This window comes from Hemicordylus capensis, chromosome 1 (assembly GCF_027244095.1).
Source record: "Hemicordylus capensis ecotype Gifberg chromosome 1, rHemCap1.1.pri, whole genome shotgun sequence".
Lineage (NCBI taxonomy): Eukaryota > Metazoa > Chordata > Lepidosauria > Squamata > Cordylidae > Hemicordylus > Hemicordylus capensis.
This window is the reverse complement of record NC_069657.1, coordinates 337,342,297-337,361,637: the sequence shown is the minus strand read 5'-3', so window position 1 is coordinate 337,361,637 and position 19,341 is coordinate 337,342,297. Positions and strand designations below refer to the sequence as shown.

The 19,341-nt window shown below is 42.8% G+C and overlaps 1 protein-coding gene across 4 annotated transcripts; it reads right to left on the bottom strand.

Moving 5' to 3' along the window:
- Positions 1-22: 22 nt before the first annotated feature.
- LOC128332616 (amine sulfotransferase-like) lies at positions 23-18,984 on the bottom strand. Of its 4 annotated transcripts, none has more exons than XM_053267158.1 (9): positions 18,745-18,984; positions 17,419-17,571; positions 16,359-16,567; positions 15,758-15,884; positions 13,507-13,601; positions 12,993-13,173; positions 2,934-3,147; positions 407-2,221; positions 23-74 (listed from the first exon to the last, which is right to left on the bottom strand). In XM_053267158.1, exons 2-8 carry the CDS (start codon positions 17,558-17,560, stop codon positions 2,158-2,160), a joined length of 1,032 nt encoding a protein of 343 aa, XP_053123133.1. In that variant the 5' UTR covers positions 17,561-17,571; positions 18,745-18,984; the 3' UTR covers positions 23-74; positions 407-2,157. The 4 variants fall into 4 exon arrangements, with proteins under 4 accessions (XP_053123133.1, XP_053123226.1, XP_053123289.1 ...); XM_053267251.1 differs by having other exon boundaries at positions 17,419-17,568; XM_053267314.1 differs by lacking the exon at positions 23-74 and having other exon boundaries at positions 473-501; positions 675-2,221.
- Between the last annotated feature and the right edge of the window lie 357 nt (positions 18,985-19,341).

Genomic DNA, 19,341 nt, shown 5'->3' with positions numbered 1-19,341 from the left:
ACATCGGCCAGTTCTTCTTCAGACAGCCTCTTTCCTAGGAAGTTGCATATTTTCAGTACAGCACTTCTCAGATCCTGAAATGAGACACAGTTTTGATGTCAGACAATCCACAATTGCATAACATATCAGTCGACAAACAAAAACAGAGGAGACAAGACATCATTTTTCAGAGACGGAGAAGCTAGATACCTATTCATGATCTTGCTGAGTTCCTGGGCCAGTTCCAGTATGGGATTATCCATTTGGTTTTCCTGCTTTGGCTAGCTCAAAAGCTGAGGCAGGGGGTGGGGGTGGGGAATAAACACTGCAGGAATGTGTCCCTCTTGTAAAACCCTCTGAGTCCAGTGATTTTAAAAAATCATCAAACGTTGGGTAGCTCTTGCTGAGTAATACTACTAGGTCTTACCTTCTTCATTTCTTCATAGGTTAGGAACAGGATATTGAAGTCACCCCTGTGAGCATACCAGCCTTCGATATGATCCAGCCATAAACTACCAAGAACTGACAGAAGATAGATGCATTATTTTGGTATAAAAGCTAGAATAAATCTAAATGATAGCGGGTGGTGTTAGGATGCAAGCAGTAAAGCTGTAGTTCAAATTGGTTGAAATAGAGATCAGAAATGAATGCTTTAAATGCCCCATTTCAGCGATAACATTAAGGAGAATAACTACCATGATTCCAATCACACCGTGAGGATACAGCTGGGTATTCCTAAGTAACGAAACAAAATGAGGTGTGTGTGTGAATCTCATAATTAAGAATAATGAGAAATCCAAATCAGACTTCTTATAAAAGGGAAATAAAAGAAAATGATATTGGGGGCATAGGAACACAGGAAGCTGCCTCATACCAAGTCAGACAATTGGTCCATCTAGTTCAGTATTGTCTGTCAGTGGCCTCCCCAAGGCTGCAGGCAGAAGTCTTTCTCAGCCCTGTCTTATAGATGTCATGGAGGGAACTTGGAACCTTCTGCAGGCAAGCAGGCAGGTGCTCTTCTCAGGAGCGGCCCCATCACCTAAGGGGAATCTCTTACAGTCCTCACACACTGAATAGTCTCCAATTCAATTGCAAACCAGTTCAGAACCTGCCTAGCAAAAGGGTCACTTCATGCTTGCTACTACAAGAACAGCTCTCCTCTGAGAGAATGCAGCTTTCTGTATTTATGCATCTTTCTGTGACATGTGAAAGATAAATAGATAAGATTAGATTAGATTATTACTGTCACTGAGCCAACAACATAAAAGAAAGACAGTACAGATTACAGTAAAGATAATATAAATAATACAAAATCTAATGTTATAATACCGATATCTCAAACCAGCTCAGACCTAATCTCATATGCAGCTGCACAGAAATTAGCCACAGACAGCGTTATGGGTACAAAAGGATCAGCTAGTAAAAAGGATGCATATCTATCATTCATTCTAACAGGAATATTTAATAAGAGGGGTGAGAGAAGAGAGATACGAAAATCCCTATACACTGAATATAAAAGGATGTTCGTCACAGTCTCAATCCCTTGGCCACAAGGACAGATCCGGTTAGAGGTAGGGATTGTAAGTCGGGACGGGGTTAACTTCTGGTTAATGCTTTAGGGGATAGGAGGGGCTGGCCAGTGACTGATCACTACATACGGGTTTAACACTGACACTATACTATAATGCAAAAGTATGGGTCATATCGAGATGAAAAAGCACTTTGGGAACAAAGTAGCACGTGCTCAAGAAAATAATATGTTTGCACAAAATCCACAAGTCCCACTCATGCACAAAAGTAAATGGATGCAGGAAGAGCTTGCTCAGCAGCAGACACAGCACATGTTGCACACCATGTTGCACAAGTGGAAGGATGGTTGCACGAGTGCAAAACTGGTCTGGAATGCAGGCTCCAGAGTGAGCAGAACTAGCTAGCACACAACTTTGCACTTGTGCAACACATTTGCACAATCACTTGATGAGGATGGATGCCAGCTACTGAATTTATTTTTCATAGAATAAACTTTTTTTTTGTTTGGAGGAAGGGAGCCATTGGATTTTTAAAAAATAGGACAGAACTTCCTCATAGAAGCTGAATACTCTTTTCCTGTGCTCTCAAGAGCTTGTTCTCAAATGCAGAGAAGGGGTACAGAGATCAGGGTGTGGTAGCAAATAATTTTTACCTTTGCCAGATAAAAACTGCTCCATGAACACACCAAAGTCTTCTATTTCTTCTAATGTCACTGCAAATTTGGAAAAATGGTAAAAGGAGATCATTACGTCTTTTGGGTTTCTCGCTACATAAATAATCTGCAGAAAAAACAATATTTTAAAATTCAGACCATTCAGTGATATGAACATTAGGTTTTCACTGTAATTTTCTTTCGTTAGATTAAGTTTATGGTCATCTTCCTTTTAGATCAGTTAATAAAGAGATTACCCATAAAACTGTTCACCATGAAGGTGCTTGGTCAGATATTTATAGACTTTTGGCCCCCAGTCATTCAGCCTTGTGCTACAGATACTGGCCTTCTTGGTCGTTGCCCTGAGATTGTAGAATGTGCTCGCTGCTGAGATACAATCCTCCCCATCTCTGGCAATTTTTAAAAAACACCTGAAAACCCATCTTTTCACTCAAGCTTTCCCAAATTCTGTGGTTAAATTGTTTTTATGTTAACCTCCCAGAGATAAAAGTTTGGGCGGCATAGAAGTTTAATCAATCAATCAATCACTCAATCACTCAATCAATATTTGCATAGCTGAGACTTCCAGTCTGGGGGAAGGAATGTCTCCCATAAGCCATGGTTTGGCCCTCAGGGTCTTTCATTCATACCAAAGCAGGAAGAGAAGTGTGGAGATGTCAAGAGACAGTCAATATTATCCATGAAAACGGACATGTTAAGTTAAAGGAGGAGAAAACAAAATTTAATTTAACAGAATTAAGAAGTGGCTCACCTTACTTTTGCTCTTCCATTTCGTAACCCCTTCAGTACTAGATAGTAGGGCAGATGGGTAGCAAAGAGATGAGATGATGGGCGCTTCTCAAAATCCAGATTGCAGATATTGTACTCCAGCCATGGGACTCTGTCTAATAAATCTGTATCTTCAGTTCCATCTCGGTGACCTTCATGATGAATCAAGCACAAAATGTTCTGAGTCCATATCGTTCCTGTGAAGGGGAATATTCATTCATTCATTCATTCATTTAATCAAACTTTTATACCAGCTGATATGTACATCTCTAGACGGAATATCACATTGGTAGGGGTTGCAAAGCATGGAATTGCCAGTGAAGACCCTTACAACACCTCCCCCTTCAGACATATGGCACTGTAAGCATGTTTGATTGGGCGGGAGGGAGGGAGTGACAACGGAGGGGTGGGTCTTTTGATTCCATCTTGTTATAGAAGGCGGTATAGAAATCAAATCAAATCAAATCAAATCAATCAATCAATAAAATTCTAGCATGCACAAAAAGAAGAGAAGAGAAGAAGACAGTTCAAGGTGCGTTATTTTAAATTTTTATTGGATATTATTTTATTATTATTTCTTGTTTACACAGTCAGACAGGAGTTATTGACTGGTTTGTTTTATCCAGACATCGAGTCCTTCCCAAGGACCAGGGATGCCAGAATTTTATTGTCAATTGTTATAGATATCGTCGCAGAATATAGGCTGTTCCCAGTAAAGCTGCTTTTTGTAATTGGCTGATGGTGATTTCTGTGGCCCCTATGGTGTTGAGGTGCTCCTCAAGGTCTTTTGGAACTGCACCCAGGGTGCCAATGACCACTGGGATTATTTTGGTCTTTTTCTGCCACAGCCTTCCAATTTCTATTTGTAGATCTTTGTATTTGGTGATTTTTTTCTATTTCTTTTTCTTCTATTCTGCTATCCCCTGGTATTGCTATGTCGATTATTTTAACTTGTTTTTCTTTCTTCTCGACTACAGTTATATCTGGTGTATTGTGTGGCAGACGTTTGTCTGTTTGTAGTTGGAAGTCCCATAATATTTTTACATCTTCATTTTCTTCAACTTTTTCAATGTTATGGTCCCACCAATTCTTGGCTACAGGTAGCTTGTATTTTTTTGCAGATGTTCCAGTGTATCATTCCTGCTACCTTGTTATGCCTTTGTTTGTAGTCAGTCTGTGCGATCTTCTTACAACAGCTGATCAGGTGGTCCACTGTTTATTATTATTATTATTATTATTATTATTATTATTATTATTATTATTGGATATCTGAAATGTAGGGCTTTTATAATTGCTTCAAATAGCTCCTTTTTCTAAATGATTGCTGCTTGCCTTGCTTCAATGTTTATTTAAATGTGTTCCTCTTGAAAGATTGCATTTAGCAAACTGGTTTTTTGGCAGCTTTGCATTTTTGGGGTAAGTAAGGTATGTGTGGATGCAGGCTAGTTGTCTTCAGTGTAGGTTCCTTTCCCATTGGTTGTCTTGGTTTGCAGTTGTTGTCATAATGTCATTCTCATGGTATAATGCAGGTCTGTCTCTTGTGATTTTTTGGTTTGCAGTTTGGTCTCTCTTTAGTTGTGTCACTGTCTTGGTTTGTGGAGGCAGACCTAGAGGCACAAAACTTGGTTGGGTGGTAGGCACCCATGGGTGTCTACCTCCTAACCCCCAAAGCAATCAGGTACTCATGTGATATTTAATGATTTTAAAAGGATTTTTCCAGTTTTAACATTTCTGCATAGGGAATAATGGGGATTTGAGGCAGCCCAATTGGCCCATTTCCCTCCCCTTGGCGGGTGCCCAGGTACTCCAAAACAGATCTGGGGATAAGGCACATTGGGCAACAACTCCCCCCTCAAACCCCAAGCCAGTGAGGTATATGGGGTGTTTGTGCGTGTGTGTGTATGTGTGTGCTTTAAGGATTTTTTTTTTAAGCCTTTTGGCCTCCTTGAGTTCTCTCAATGAATCCGTATGAAGAACTTATATAGCAACCAAGAATCCAAACACAAAGTGTAGGGGCTCAATCCTATGACACAATCCTTTGCTCCTGGACTGTTAAGGGCAAGGCTTAAGGTTATGGGCATCAGCACAAAGTTACAAGTGATGTACTTGAGCAAGTGCTATAGGAGGGGCCTGATGCCAGCAGTTATGCAGCAGGAACACTCAGTGCCTTGTGTCTTGGCAGCAGTGCCTATTCCAACACTGAAGAAGCTGGGCTGCCCAAAGGTCTTCCTGCGTATAATCCATGGCCTCTACCTGCAATCAGGATCTACAGGGAAGGTCTGACTGAGGGGAGAGCAGCGTTGGACTTTCCGCCATCCTTGGTATGTAAAGCATGCTATGGGAGGGAGAACAAGAGGACCAGGCTGCCCATGTCCTCTAGATCCGTGAGATACATGACTATTAGATAGCACATATTGGGGGGGGGGAATACCGATGTCTTCTTATTATACTTTGGGAAAGTTGTGCGCATACTGCCAGCATGAATTTCCTCTTAATTACTTTCCATTAAGATCTTAGAAGGGCTGCAAAGTGAGCAAAGAGGAAAATGTGGAGTCTCTTCTATATAGCGGGTGGAAAGCAACTGGTCCTATCCAACTCCAGCATAGCATTCTTCCAGAGCTTGTTGCTGGTGTTACCTTCCGTTTCTCTTTAGAGTGGGAGCCTTTTTTGGACAGGCAACCATCTTATTATATTCCATTCATTCATTCATTCATTCATTCATTCATTCATTCATTCATTCAATGTACAGTAAATGCTTTGAAAGCTTTGACTGAAAAGCACTGTATAAATATTCATGAAACCTACGTTTCTCTTTCTGTAACAGTACTGCCATACATTTTTAAAAGGAACAGGGAGACTACTGTGTGAAGGTAAGAGCAGAGGGGACCATCTGTTATACAGCTTGATTGCTGGTGAATGGACATTGATGCTGATGCTTCCAGATCTACTTGCTGCACGGCCAGAAGCACCCTTTGGACTGGACTTTGGGGTGAAGTCCAGTCCTCCACACTGCAGGGGGCAATGTTGCCAGAGGGGGTGCTGTGAGGCCGGAGGGGTTCTGAGAGCCTTTCTGGGGCCAGCCCACGGCAGTCTGCCTCTGCGAGGCCAGCAGCTAAGGAAGTGCACAGGCACGGGAAAGTCACACTGTTCAGGTGCAGGGAAGTGACTCGCCTGGCCCAGCCAGCCCCAGCCCAGCCCCAAGGCCTTTGCCACTGGTGCCACGGGGGCAGGCAGACACAGCCTGGCTGCAGGCAGACCCACTTGGCCCTCAACCCCCCTTTGGCCACACATGACAGGTGATCGGTGGGTGTGTGGGCGGGCTGTGAGTGAGCCATGGGCTGGCCACAGCCACCCAGAGCATTGTTTCCTCGGCATGCCCTGTGCGCTTGTGCCACCTCCCCCCAGCACCCGCAGGCTCTGTAACGGAGCCGGCAGTTGTGTGGGCAGCCACTTCCGCTGCCTAGAGCAGACTGTCTGCTGGTGTGCGGGGAGAGCGGACTACCCCCGCTCTCCCCGCTCACCCTCCCCAGACGGGTCTCTTTGACCATGAGACCGGTCTCTCTCTCTGTTTTTCCCTTGCTGGTTGGTTTCCTAGCACTGGCTTGCAGTTGGTTTGAGATCTCTTTACTTCTTGGTTGGCTTGTTGTCATTGAAATCAAGTGTTGGAATGGGCAGCTGTGCTCCCATTTGCTGGAGGGAGTGAGAAGGGAGCGGTAGGCTAAAGCAGGGGTTTTCACAATGCATTTAAGGAGCTGATTGAAGGCAGAGAGAGCCATGGGCGTAGCTATAATTGAGTGAAGGGGTTCAAAGAACCCGGGCCCCAGCTCCTGAGGGCCCTCCAGCTCCACCCCTCTCCATTATCTCCCTCACTACAAGGGACCGCCAGATAGAGGGGTGAACACGGGCCCCCTCTCCCCTAGCCATGCCCCTGGAGAGAGCCCTTGCTTTTGTGTCTCAGAAGAGAAGGATCAGAGAGGGGCAGCAGCACTGGGAGCAGAGTGCAAACCTCCTTCTTCAGAAGGCGTGCAACTTGATCCAGAGTAGGCTGGAATCCCCTAGTCTTGATATTTCTACGTCTCCAAATGTCTATCTTACATGAAAGATACAAAGCATTTTATCTATACATTCAACATTCTCCTTCATCACTTTGGATGTTAAGTCTCTGTACACATCAGTTCCACTGGAAGTTGCTAGAATGGTCATAGCATCTTATCTTGATTCTAGACCCACAGGAACCCTCCTACACATTTCTTGTTGGATTGATTGGACATTATTTTTAAATACTCTTTACAAATTCAGGGGGTTGTTGTGGGAAGCCCAGTTGCTCCATTATTTCAGATTTCTATATGGCCCATTTAGAATCTAGTGTTGTTTTGAATGATGTTAATAATCCTTACAAAAAGGCCTTCTTATGCTATAGTAGATTTATTGATGACATTTTCATCATTGTACAATCTGTTCGTTCTATACTTTCATTTTTTGATTGGATCTATTCTATTCTATTCTATTCTATTCATTTCATTTCATTTCATTTCATTTCTATACAACCCTAACCATCCAAAGGCTTTGGACAGTGTACAAAAATCAAAACCAACTAACAAACAGACAGACATTTAAAACCATCAGCTTAAAACAATATAAAAACAAGTTTAAAGACAATTTAAGACCAGTTTAAAAATTTTAAAGAACAATTTAAAAACCTTGGAAGGCCAGGCCAAACAAATAATTTTTCAGGGCTCTTTGAAAACATTCAGAGATATTGACCCATGCATACATTTTACTTGGCACATGAATGAACATTCTATATCATCCTCATCCTCCGACGTTACAATGTATTTTGTATTGAGTTTTTGAGGTTTTTTCACATCAAATACTTAATACGGGATTACAGAAGATGCTGCTTGAATAGTATCATGTTACACTAAGTAGGCTGTTTTAGTATATCTATATCATAGATGCTTCCATGTGTTTTGACTTTTATAAAAGTTTTTTGTTTCACATTTCTATATGTCATTTGAAGCAAGATGTATTCTGAAATTTCTGAGATATAATGCATAGGATCATTAAATAGAATATAATTGAGTTTCATAATTTTTTGGATGAGAGAAGACTAGAGAATATGGATCAATATCATCAATATCACTAGTGTTATCAAGCTTATGGAATTTCTAAGATTGTTGCAAGCTAGTTGTATTAGTATATCTTCTTGAAGCAACAGAGGTGATTCTACACATCAGTGGAAGATATGGATTGATACTGCAAGTGTTATCAAGTTACATGGAAGCTTTCTAATTTCTCTAAGATTGTCATCCACTTGACAAAGTTTAATAACAAAATGGAGGTCAGCAGGTTAGCATTGTGGATTTTTGCGATATATATTGTATTAACTTTTATAATATGGATTGTATTATCCTCACAAGTGTATCTTTATGAAGTATCATATTGATTCCATTAGAAGTTGAGTGTGTCGTTGGATTTATGTGACTTCTTAAGTCAACACAAAGGATACCCATATCAACAGTGTTTGTTATAGATTATTATAAGGAGTGGGTATCTTATTTCTTTTTGAGTGTTTGATACAGAGATCCCAGTATGCATTATTCATCCATGGCATAAATTTCTACAAAGCATAAATTCATGTTCCCTTTCCACATGGTCGCGTCCTCATAATTCGTCATTGATATCCCAGCAAAACTTGAAGGGCAACTTGTCCATCCTCTCCTTAAAAACACTGTCAAAACGTTCACTCTGTGCCACTGTCATTGTATTCTTCCAGTCTCCAATAGTCCCTGGCACAAGAAGCAAAGAAGGAGAGAGAGAGAGAGAGAGAAGTGACCATAGTGACCATAGTGGTCAGATGAAACTGAGGATGTGTGTATTTGTTTATGACTGGAATGGATTGTCAAATAATTAGGGCAATTTCTTGCATGAAAAGTGTAGCGGCTCAATCCTATGATGCAGTCATTTTCTGCTGGCATGAGGCTGAGGGTTACTGACAGCAGCACAAGGTAACAAGTGATGTTCTTGCACAGGTACTGTAGGAGGCACCCAATGCCAGCATTTATGCACTGGGAACAATCGGTGTCATGCTGTGTGTTGGTAGCAACACCCAGACGAACTTTAAAGACACATCTTTAAAGAAATTCTTGGTGTTGGAATTTTGCTTTGTAGCATTATCTCAGTTCTTGATCTAGGCATGCTTGTTTTATGTATGTAAGTATATTTTATGTATGTATATATATTCAGGCTTGTGGGTGGAGTCAAAGCTGCTACCCCTGCTAACTTAGCAAAGAGGCACCTTTTAATGTGGTGATTCTCTTTATTTAGCAGGGGGAGAGTTACCGGCCCTATCCACCCCCAGCATAGTTCCTCCAGTGACTGTTGCTGGTGTCTATCTTGTTTTTCTTTTTAGATTGTGAGCCCTTTGGGGACAGGGATCCATCTTATTTATTTATTATTTCTCTGTGTAAACCGCCCTGAGCCATTTTTGGAAGGGCGGTATAGAAGTCGAAAGAATGAATGAATGAATGAATGAATGAATGAGTGTTTTATCTACAGGTGAAACTCGGAAAATTAGAATATCGTGCAAAAGTCCATTAATTTCAGTAATGCAAATTAAAAGGTGAAACTGATATATGAGACAGACGCATTACATGCAAAGCGAGATAAGTCAAGCCTTAATTTGTTATAATTGTGATGATCATGGCGTACAGCTCATGAAAACCCCAAATCCACAATCTCAGAAAATTAGAATATTACATAGAACCAAGAAGACAAGGATTGAAGAATAGAACAATATCGGACCTCTGAAAAGTATAAGCATGCATATGTATTCAGTACTTGGTTTGGGCCCCTTTTGCAGCAATTACTGCCTCAATGCGGCGTGGCGTGGATGCTATCAGCCTGTGGCACTGATGAGGTATTATGGAAGACCGGGATGCTTCATTAGCGGCCTTCAGCAATTCTGCATTGTTTGGTCTCATGTCTCTCATCCTTCTCTTGGCAATGCCCCATAGATTCTCTATGGGGTCAGGTCAGGCGAGTTTGCTGGCCAATCAAGCACAGTACACTGTAGACTTTTCAGATGTCCGATATTGTTCTATGGTGTTTCATTGAAAATCTCATTAGCTATCACAGAATCCACACTCAGAATACCTCTGATACAACAGAACCCTGTACTGTTGGCACCCTATGTGCACTACACTACCACTCGCTCTGGGCCACCCCAGCACCCCCCAAGTGCAGTTATGGGGCTGCTGAAAGCTCCATGTATACCCTATGAGGAAAAACCTTACAGACGCGTAAACTTTAACAATTCCCCAAAAATGCCCAAATCCATTGAAAAAATTCAGGTAGCTTCCTTGACCCTACCTGGCACTACCACCAACCCCACACTGCTCTAGGCCATCCCTTTGCCCCCTGCGTGAAGCTATACATTTGCTGACACCTCCATGCTTCTCTATGGGGAAAAACCTTAAAGACGCGTAAACTTCAAGCCCCCAAAATCAGCCCTCTGCCCAATCACTCTGAAATTGGGGTGGTAGCCTCCACCCATTAGGCACTACCACCCCACCCCACTCTTTTTCCCCAGATAACACGCTATGCCCCTGAACTGCCCCAAAGACTTCAAAACTTCAAAAATTCCCCAAAAATCAGCCCTTTGCCCAATTCCCCTGAGATTTGGGTGGTAGCCTCCAACCATTGGGCACTACCACCCCACCCACTATTTTGCCCCTGGGACCCATTTTTCTTACCCGAATTGATTCAGATTCAGATTCAGATTTAATCCGAATCCGAGCTGAATCAGGGGTGATTTGGGTAGCCCAGATTCGGGCACAGAACAGAACGGGGGTGATTCAGTTCAGGTCCTGAACCGAATCACCAAAAACCTGAATTGCACACCCCTAATGTATGTGTATTTTTTGTATGTATATATATATATTCAGGCTTGCAGGTAGAGTCTAAGCTTCACTTATGCTTCATACTCGTAAGAATTCAAACACAGAGTTTCTCCCTTGCTTGCCTAGGAGATAATCACATTTGTTAGCTATTGTTTAATAATAAATGTTCAAGCTCTTGTTTTCTGCAACTAAAGCCAAGCTTCCTGTGCAATTACTTATAGAATATAGGTAATTACTTGGAAACACTTGTCCTCGATCTGAAATTGGGATCTACAGGGAAGGACTGATTGAGAGGAGAAAAGCTTTGGACTTCCAGCTGCTATGGGATAAATAGGAAGAGGACCGGGCTGCCTGTCTCCTCTAGAACAGAGAGCGTTGCCGGATAGCCCAATTGCAGGGTGGCCTAGAGAACACCTCTCTATCTATATTACTTTTGGGTGGCTATCCATCATGGGACTATGGAATTGTAGTCCTTATGGTGAACCTTTCACCTGCCTGGGTTTGGCAAGACCCACAGCTGGTCACTCCACATGAGCAAAGCATGAAGCTCCATGCCCCAAGGTCAGAATAGCAAAGACTGAATGGGTCAGTCTTCAGATGGTCAGTCTAGTACAGCTCTATTTGACAAGAGCAATGCAGCTACATAACTTTACCCTTGCCTTTTGTTGGGGAATTTATACTCAGTGACTAATGCCACCCCACAAAGAATTGATTTGTTATCTGTGGGATTTGCCACCTTCTGGATAGAATGGCTTGGAATCCACCTCATGGCAAGTTTTGAGGAGTGTGTGTGTGTGTGTGTGTGTGTGTGTGTGTGTGTGTGTATGTATATGTGTATATATATATATATATATATATATATATATATATATATATATATATACATACACACACACACACATATATATATATATATATATATATATATATATATATATATATAAAAACATGGCCTCAGAGGCCTAAACCAAGTATCTCAGAATCATTTTGGTCAGTATCCTGTGGACTCCCATACCAGCGAGTGATAGCCCTTCACTCTTCCCTGCCTTTCTGTTTGTTCCTCACAATGAGACCTCTGCCGACATGGAATGAATGCACCAACCTAAACCAGGAAGGATAGGTCAATTAACCTCTTGGCCTTCTAAGCCTCCTTCCACCTGCCCCACTCTTTTCAACCTCCACACTTTCAAGCACTTTCCATGGCAAGCCTTAAGCCAAGCTCCAATCTAAGGACCTTAGCAAAGCTGATTGGTCTCCTGTCAAATTGAACTTTTGCCTTGTCAAATTGAACTTTTGCATTCTGTACCCCCATAATGAAATGTCTGAACTGTGTTTCTGCCTCCTCATCTTTTCCAGTGCACACCAAACTTGTTCATGTTTGATACTGGAACTAAATTGCTCACCAAGATAAATTCCACAAATCAGGCCAAAAGTATAGTGGAGGTGTCTAATTAGCACTTCAGGGCAGATCTGGTAACAAGAGATACATGTGTTGTAGATGCCTGTATTCCCACCCACACCCACAAGATGGGCTACCTTATGATCCATTGAAAAGTTGTGAACTGGCATGAATGTCCTTGGCTTTCCCAGTTGGAAGTATTTGGAACCACTGCTGATTAAGCAAAGAGGAACCTTTTACAGCTGCTACCTCCAAAAATAAAGGTTTCACCCACACAGTGAAACATTCTGTCAGGTTTGTAACTGTCTTGAAGAAATTTGCTGAACTCCCCTGCAAAAGTGAAATTTGCTGATCCCTGTTTGGGAAAGGGTGGCAAAAATGGGAGGGGATGCTTGGACTGGACCTAGGTGCAGATGTGTACAAAGAGAGATTCTGGAAAGGCCACGTGTAGATGCTGCCACTAGAGTTGCTTACTGTGCGGTCAAGTTGGACTGTCCAGACATGAAATACAAAAACAGCCCAAGTTAATCACTGGGTTTATGGACTTCACTGTGAATCATTCGATGTACTCAAGTTATCTCTGCCTAACGATAGCACTAGTGCTGTGCTGCTTTTTTTCTTCGATATCTACCACCTTCCTTGTATTTAAAAGAGGAGCCCCCCCACTCCCAATCATTTCTGTGGCATCTGCGGGTCTCGGGCTACTGGGCACAACCTCAGATTTCAACCCTTTTTGATTCACCTTTGCGAAGAAAAGCTCCTTTACTGAAATCTACGAGACCAGTCGGCAGTGTCGTGTAGTTTGTTCTGCGATCCATTTTCATTTTATCAATTCCAGCCTTCTCCACAACATCGGCCAGTTCTTCTTCAGACAGCCTCTTTCCTAGGAAGTTGCATATTTTCAGTACAGCACTTCTCAGATCCTGAAATGAGACACCGTTTTCATGTCAGACAATCCACAATTGCATAACATATCAGTCGACAAACAAAAACAGAGAAGACAAGACATCATTTTTCAGAGACGGAGAAGCTAGATACCTATTCATGATCTTGCCGAGTTCCTGGGCCAGTTCCAGTATGGGATTATCCATTTGGTTTTCCTGCTTTGGCTAGCTCAAAAGCTCAGGCAGGGGGTGGGGGTGGGGAATAAACACTGCAGGGATGTGTCCCTCTTGTAAAACCCTCTGAGTCCAGTGATTTAAAAAAAATCATCAAACATTGGGTAGCTCTTGCTGAATAATACTACTAGGTCTTACCTTCTTCATTTCTTCATAGGTTAGGAACAGGATATTGAAGTCACCCCTGTGAGCATACCAGCCTTCGATATGATCCAGCCATAAACTACCAAGAACTGACAGAAGATAGATGCATTATTTTGGTATAAAAGCTAGAATAAATCTAAATGATAGCGGGTGGTGTTAGGATGCAAGCAGTAAAGCTGTAGTTCAAATTGGTTGAAATAGAGATCAGAAATGAATGCTTTAAATGCCCCGTTTCAGCGATAACATTAAGGAGAATAACTACCATGATTCCAAACACACCGTGAGGATACAGCTGGGTATTCCTAAGTAACGAAACAAAATGAGGTGTGTGTGTGAATCTCATAATTAAGAATAATGAGAAATCCAAATCAGACTTCTTATAAAAGGGAAATAAAAGAAAATGAAATTAGGGGCTTAGGAACACAGGAAGTTGCCTTATACCGAGTCAGACAATTGGTCCATCTAGTTCAGTATTGTCTGTCAGTGGCCTCTCCAAGGCTACAGGCAGAAGTCTTTCTCAGCCCTGTCTTATAGATGTCATGGAGGGAACTTGGAACCTTCTGCAGGCAAGCAGGCAGGTGCTCTTCTCAGGAGCATCCCCATCACCTAAGGGGAATCTCTTACAGTCCTCACACACTGAATAGTCTCCAGTTCAATTGCAAACCAGTTCGGAACCTGCCTAGCAAAAGGGACAATTCATGCTTTCTACTACAAGAACAGCTCTCCTCTGAGAGAATGCAGCTTTCTATGTGTATGCATCCTTCTGTGACATGTGAAAGATAGATAGATTAGATTAGATTAGATTATTACTGTCACTGAGCCAACAACATAAAAGAAAGACAGTACAGATTGCAGTAAAGATAATATAAATAATACAAAATCTAATGTTATAATACCAATATCTCAAACCAGCTCAGACCTAATCTCATATGCAGCTGCACAGAAATTAGCCACAGACAGCGTTATGGGTACACAAGGATCAGCTAGTAAAAAGGATGCATATCTATCATTCATTCTAACAGGAATCCTCTACCATAAAAGCCTTGGACGTGCGGCCGTGCTGCCCGTGTCTTTTTCGCCCATTCTGGGCATGCGCGGAGCGGAGCGCATGCCCAGATCGGGCGAAAAAGATACGGCTGCCCAGAGACGGGCGGCCATGTTGGACACGGCCGCCGGTGGAGTCCTCGGCCAGAGGTGGAGTCCTCGCCGCCACGGGAGACCGGGAGGAGCAGAAGCGGCGGGCGGAGAGTGCGGCCGAGGCCGCGGCAGAGCCGCGGCCTCGGCCAAAGGAGTGCGGGCCAAGGAGGTGGTGGCCGCGGGGGGGCGAGTGGCCCCGATGGCGGCGGCCGCTGCCATGAGAAACGGCAGGCGGAGAGTGCGGCCGAGATGGCGGCAGAGCCGCCGCCTCGGCCAAAGGTGGCGGCCCAAGGAGTGCGCCCAAGGTGGGTGAGGCGGCAGCGGGAAACCCCCCCCCCCACTAGAGCCCGTTATTACAACGGGCTTACACATACTAGTATTTAATAAGAGGGGTGAGAGAAGAGAGATACGAAAATCCCTATACACTGAATAGAAAAGGATGTTCGTCGCAGTCTCAATCCCTTGGCCGCAAGGACAGATCCAGTTAGAGTTAGGGATTGTCAGTCAGGACAGGGTTAACTTCTAGTCAACGTTTTAGGGGATAGGAGGGGCTGGCCAGTGACTGATCACTACATATGGGTTAAACACTGACACTATACTATAATGCAAAAGAATGGGTCGTATCAAGATGAAAAAGCACTTGGGGAACAAAGTAGCATGTGCGCAAGAAAATAATATGTTTGCACAAAATCCACAAGTCTCACTCATGCACAAAAGTAAATGAATGCAGGAAAAGCTTGCTCAGCAGCAGACACAGCACATGCTGAACATCGTGTTGCACAAGTGGAAAGATGGTTGCATGAGTGCAACACTAGTCAGGAATGCAAGCACCAGAGTGAGCAGAACTAGTTAGCACCACATCCTTGCACTTGTGCAGCACATTTGCACAATCACTTGATGAGGCTGAATGCCAGCTGCTGAATTTATTTTTCATAGAATAAATGTGTTGAGTTTTTTTGTTTGGAGGAAGGCAGCTATAGGATTTTTAAAAAATAGGACAGAACTTCCTCATAGAACCTGAATACTCTCTTCCTGTGCTCTCAAGAGCTTGTTCTCAAATGCCGAGAAGGGGTACAGAGACAAGGGTGTGGTAGCAAATAATGTTTACCTTTGCCAGATAAAAACCGCTCCATGAAGACACCAAAATCTTCCATTTCTTCTATTTTCATAGAAAATTTGGAAAAATGGTAAAAGGAGACCATTACATCTTTTGGGTTTCTCGCTACATAAATAATCTGCAGAAAAAACAATATTTTTATAAACCTATTTACCTCTAACGGATGTAGACAATTCAACGATATTAACAAAGTGCTTACCATTGATATGGAGATCCATCACATTAGGTTTTCACAGTAATTTTCTCTAGTTTGATTAAGTTTATGGTCATCTTCCTTTTAGATGAGTTAATAAAGAGAGTACCCCTAAAACTGTTCACCATGAAGGTGCTTGGTAAGATGTTTCATGGACTTTTGGCCTCCAGTCATTCAGCCTTTTGCTATATGCATGACTGAGACTGCCGCTCTGGGGGGAAGGGATGTCTCCCATAAGCCATGGTTTGGCCCTCAGGGTCTTTCATTCATACCAAAGAAGGAAGAGAAGTGTGGAGATGTCCTGAGACAGTCAATATTGTCAATGAAAATGGTCATGTTAAGTTAAAGGAGGAGAAAACAAAGTTTAATTTAACAGAATTAAGAAGTGGCTCGCCTTACTTTTGCTCTTCCATTTCGTAACCCCTTCGGCACTAGATAGTAGGGCAGATGGCTAGAAAAGAGACGAGGCGATGGGCGCTTGTCGAAATCCATATTGCGCATATTGTACTCCAGCCATGGGACTCTGTCTAATAAATCCGTATCTTCAGTTCCATCTCGGTGACCTTTATGATGAATCAAGCTCAAAATGTTCTGAGTCCATATTGTTCCTGTGAAAGGGAATATTTATTTATTTATTTATTTAAACATATTTTTATACCAGCTGATATGTACATCTCTAGGCAGAATATCACATTGGTAGGGGTTGTAACACATGGAATTGCTAGCGAAGACCCATACAACAATTCCCCCTTCAGACAAATGGCACTGTAAGCATGTTGGTTGGGTGGGAGGCGGTGAGTGACAACGGAGGGGTGGGTCTTCCTCCCTGCTTTCCCCACTAGACCCGTGAGTGCCTATGGCACTCCTAATGTCTGGAGTGAGGTCTACAGAACAAGCGTACTCCGGGGACGTGAACAGCACCTGTGCCCCTGTGCTTCTGCAATGCCATGTGCTACCACCCTAAAGGTAATAAGGACTCTATGGACAGAACTGTGTGACACAACAACCATTTGTTCCATTGGATATTGTGTCACACAAGTCCATGCGTGCAGTGCTTTCTCACAGCAGTGCAGCACCATTGCAGGTGCATACACATGTGCAAGGTCGGTGCTCAAGCTGCCCACATTCTCCTGCACAATATATCAGCCACTGAATATACAATCAAGATGGTGTGACTCTGTCCCAAGGGGGACACACAATAGAAGGATGCACACAGGGCCTGGCACAAGAAGAAAGTCAAGGAAGGTCAAGAGCAACAAGGGCTGCATGAGAGCAACTGTCACACCACCTATCCAACTTTCTTTCAGCTGTAAATGAAGAACAGGCTGGGGTGGCCCAAATGAAAATGATTCTTAACTGTATTGCTGTAGGGTTAATACACAAAACACTTCAAAAATTTAAATATTAAATTGTTTAATAGTAGTTAGACCTCTGTTCATGAACATATATCCAGTCTTACCTGATCTGGGATAAGTGACTAGCAATACATCGCTGTCTCTGATTTCCAAATTTTCAAGGATATCAACATATTCTGCTGTAACCATATCTGGTTGGAAATAGAACCCCTTGTGTTTGAACAAATATTTCTCTGATGGCTGCATTGCTAACACTGCTGGAACAACAGTACAAAAATTGAAAACAGCTTATTTTATTTTAAAGTTTTACCTCCCCTCTTACCAGTCAGCATTCAAGACCCAATACCTTCTTTTGTCTGAGGCAGGGTGCCAAATGTCATTCACCTTCACATACACACCCCTCATGACCTTCTCTGCTGCACCCCACTCCATGGCAGCAGCTACCAGCACTGCCTGGCTTGGTGCCACCCTCCAGCACCTTCCTTGTATGCTGCTGATCTGATTATGAAAGGGGGGGGGGATTTTGAAAGTGCAAGGAAGAGGAAATGTCAAAAGGGTTCCAGTCCTCTGCAGCACTCTTGACATGTTATCTACTGTTTCATCCCCCTTTTTTTCCACCAGACCAGCAGCACATGTGGGAGGCACGGAAGGCCATACACTGAGTCAAGCGGTGGTGGTTGCTGCCACCATGAAGGAGGGAAAGACGGAGAGGACTGATTTGGAGTGGCTGTTTGCTGGGGGGTGGCTCTGCTCCGCTTAGTAAAGAGCTGCATGGATGGTGGCAGGAGGCCCAGGTAATGATCAGTTACTCCGGGTAACTCTGAACACTGATGCCTTCCAATACGTAATTTGGTCTAATAAACTATATCACTGGTTTGGGTCCTCTTCAGCTTAATCATTTAAGGATGGAACCCATTTTTTTCCTAGTAATCAAATAATGTCAAGTACAAAAGTAGTACATAATTGGTGGTAAATAGAGGTGTGCTATTAACCCTGGCAGACAATCACATCACTTGCTATTTCTAAGGAACTAGCTATTACTTGGAAGGTTATCATAAGTACTTAGAGGTGGGATGTGAGAGGAACTTGGTGTGCACACTCTCTGATGTTAATATAGATTAGAAGAGGAACAAGATTCCCATTTCTTTCTCCATGAATAAACCCTATCTACTCTGGAGGAACGGCTGGACTTGCAATCCTGTCATTCCTTTCCCAAACAATAGCTATCTCCTGTTGTAAGAAAGATGACAAGCCTTGTGGCACCTTAAAGACTAACAAAGCATACAAATACAACAGATTGTGCCTCTGATGAAGTTGCATGTTGACCATAATAGCATAAGCCACACTTGCAGTGTCCCCCACCCCCACCCACACACACACATTAAGTGAGCCGCCTCTAGCCTAGAAAGTGGAATGTACTGGAAGCTTACCTTCTGAGTTCTGTTTTTTAAACACCCAGAGAAAATTCTTTTGCCTCCTGGAATTTAGCTATCAATGCTGATATTGAGGTCCCCCAACGAAGCAGCTTTCTTTCCCTCTGCGTACCACTTTCTGAGCTGATTGGACTCTTATATGCCATTCAGATCTTTGAACTGAGGGCTGCTCCCTAGAAAAACATTGTGTAAGATGATATCGCCAAGCAGAGTCTAGTGCTGCAAAACAAAACAAAACAGCATGAGGCAGTTCCGGGAACAGAGAACATTATCTTACATAATATGCTCTGTAAAGATTGAGTTAAGGGAAAATGCATAATGAACAACAGAAATTAAATCATAGGTACTCTTTTTGCTTCTTAATAAATAAAGATTTTGAGCTTGAGCTGGACTTAATGGAACTGCCCCGGGGGGATTGGTGAACACCCCAAAATTTCATATGGGCATTGTGTGGGAAAATTAGCTCAGAGTGAAGCAGTTCCACATCAGAATAAATTTAGTGCCAAGTGTTGCTTACAGAAAAATGACAAGAGTGTTGGGGGGGGGGGGGCTGGTTTCAAAAACAAAAGAAGTTTCATTTGCAGGTAAGGGTTA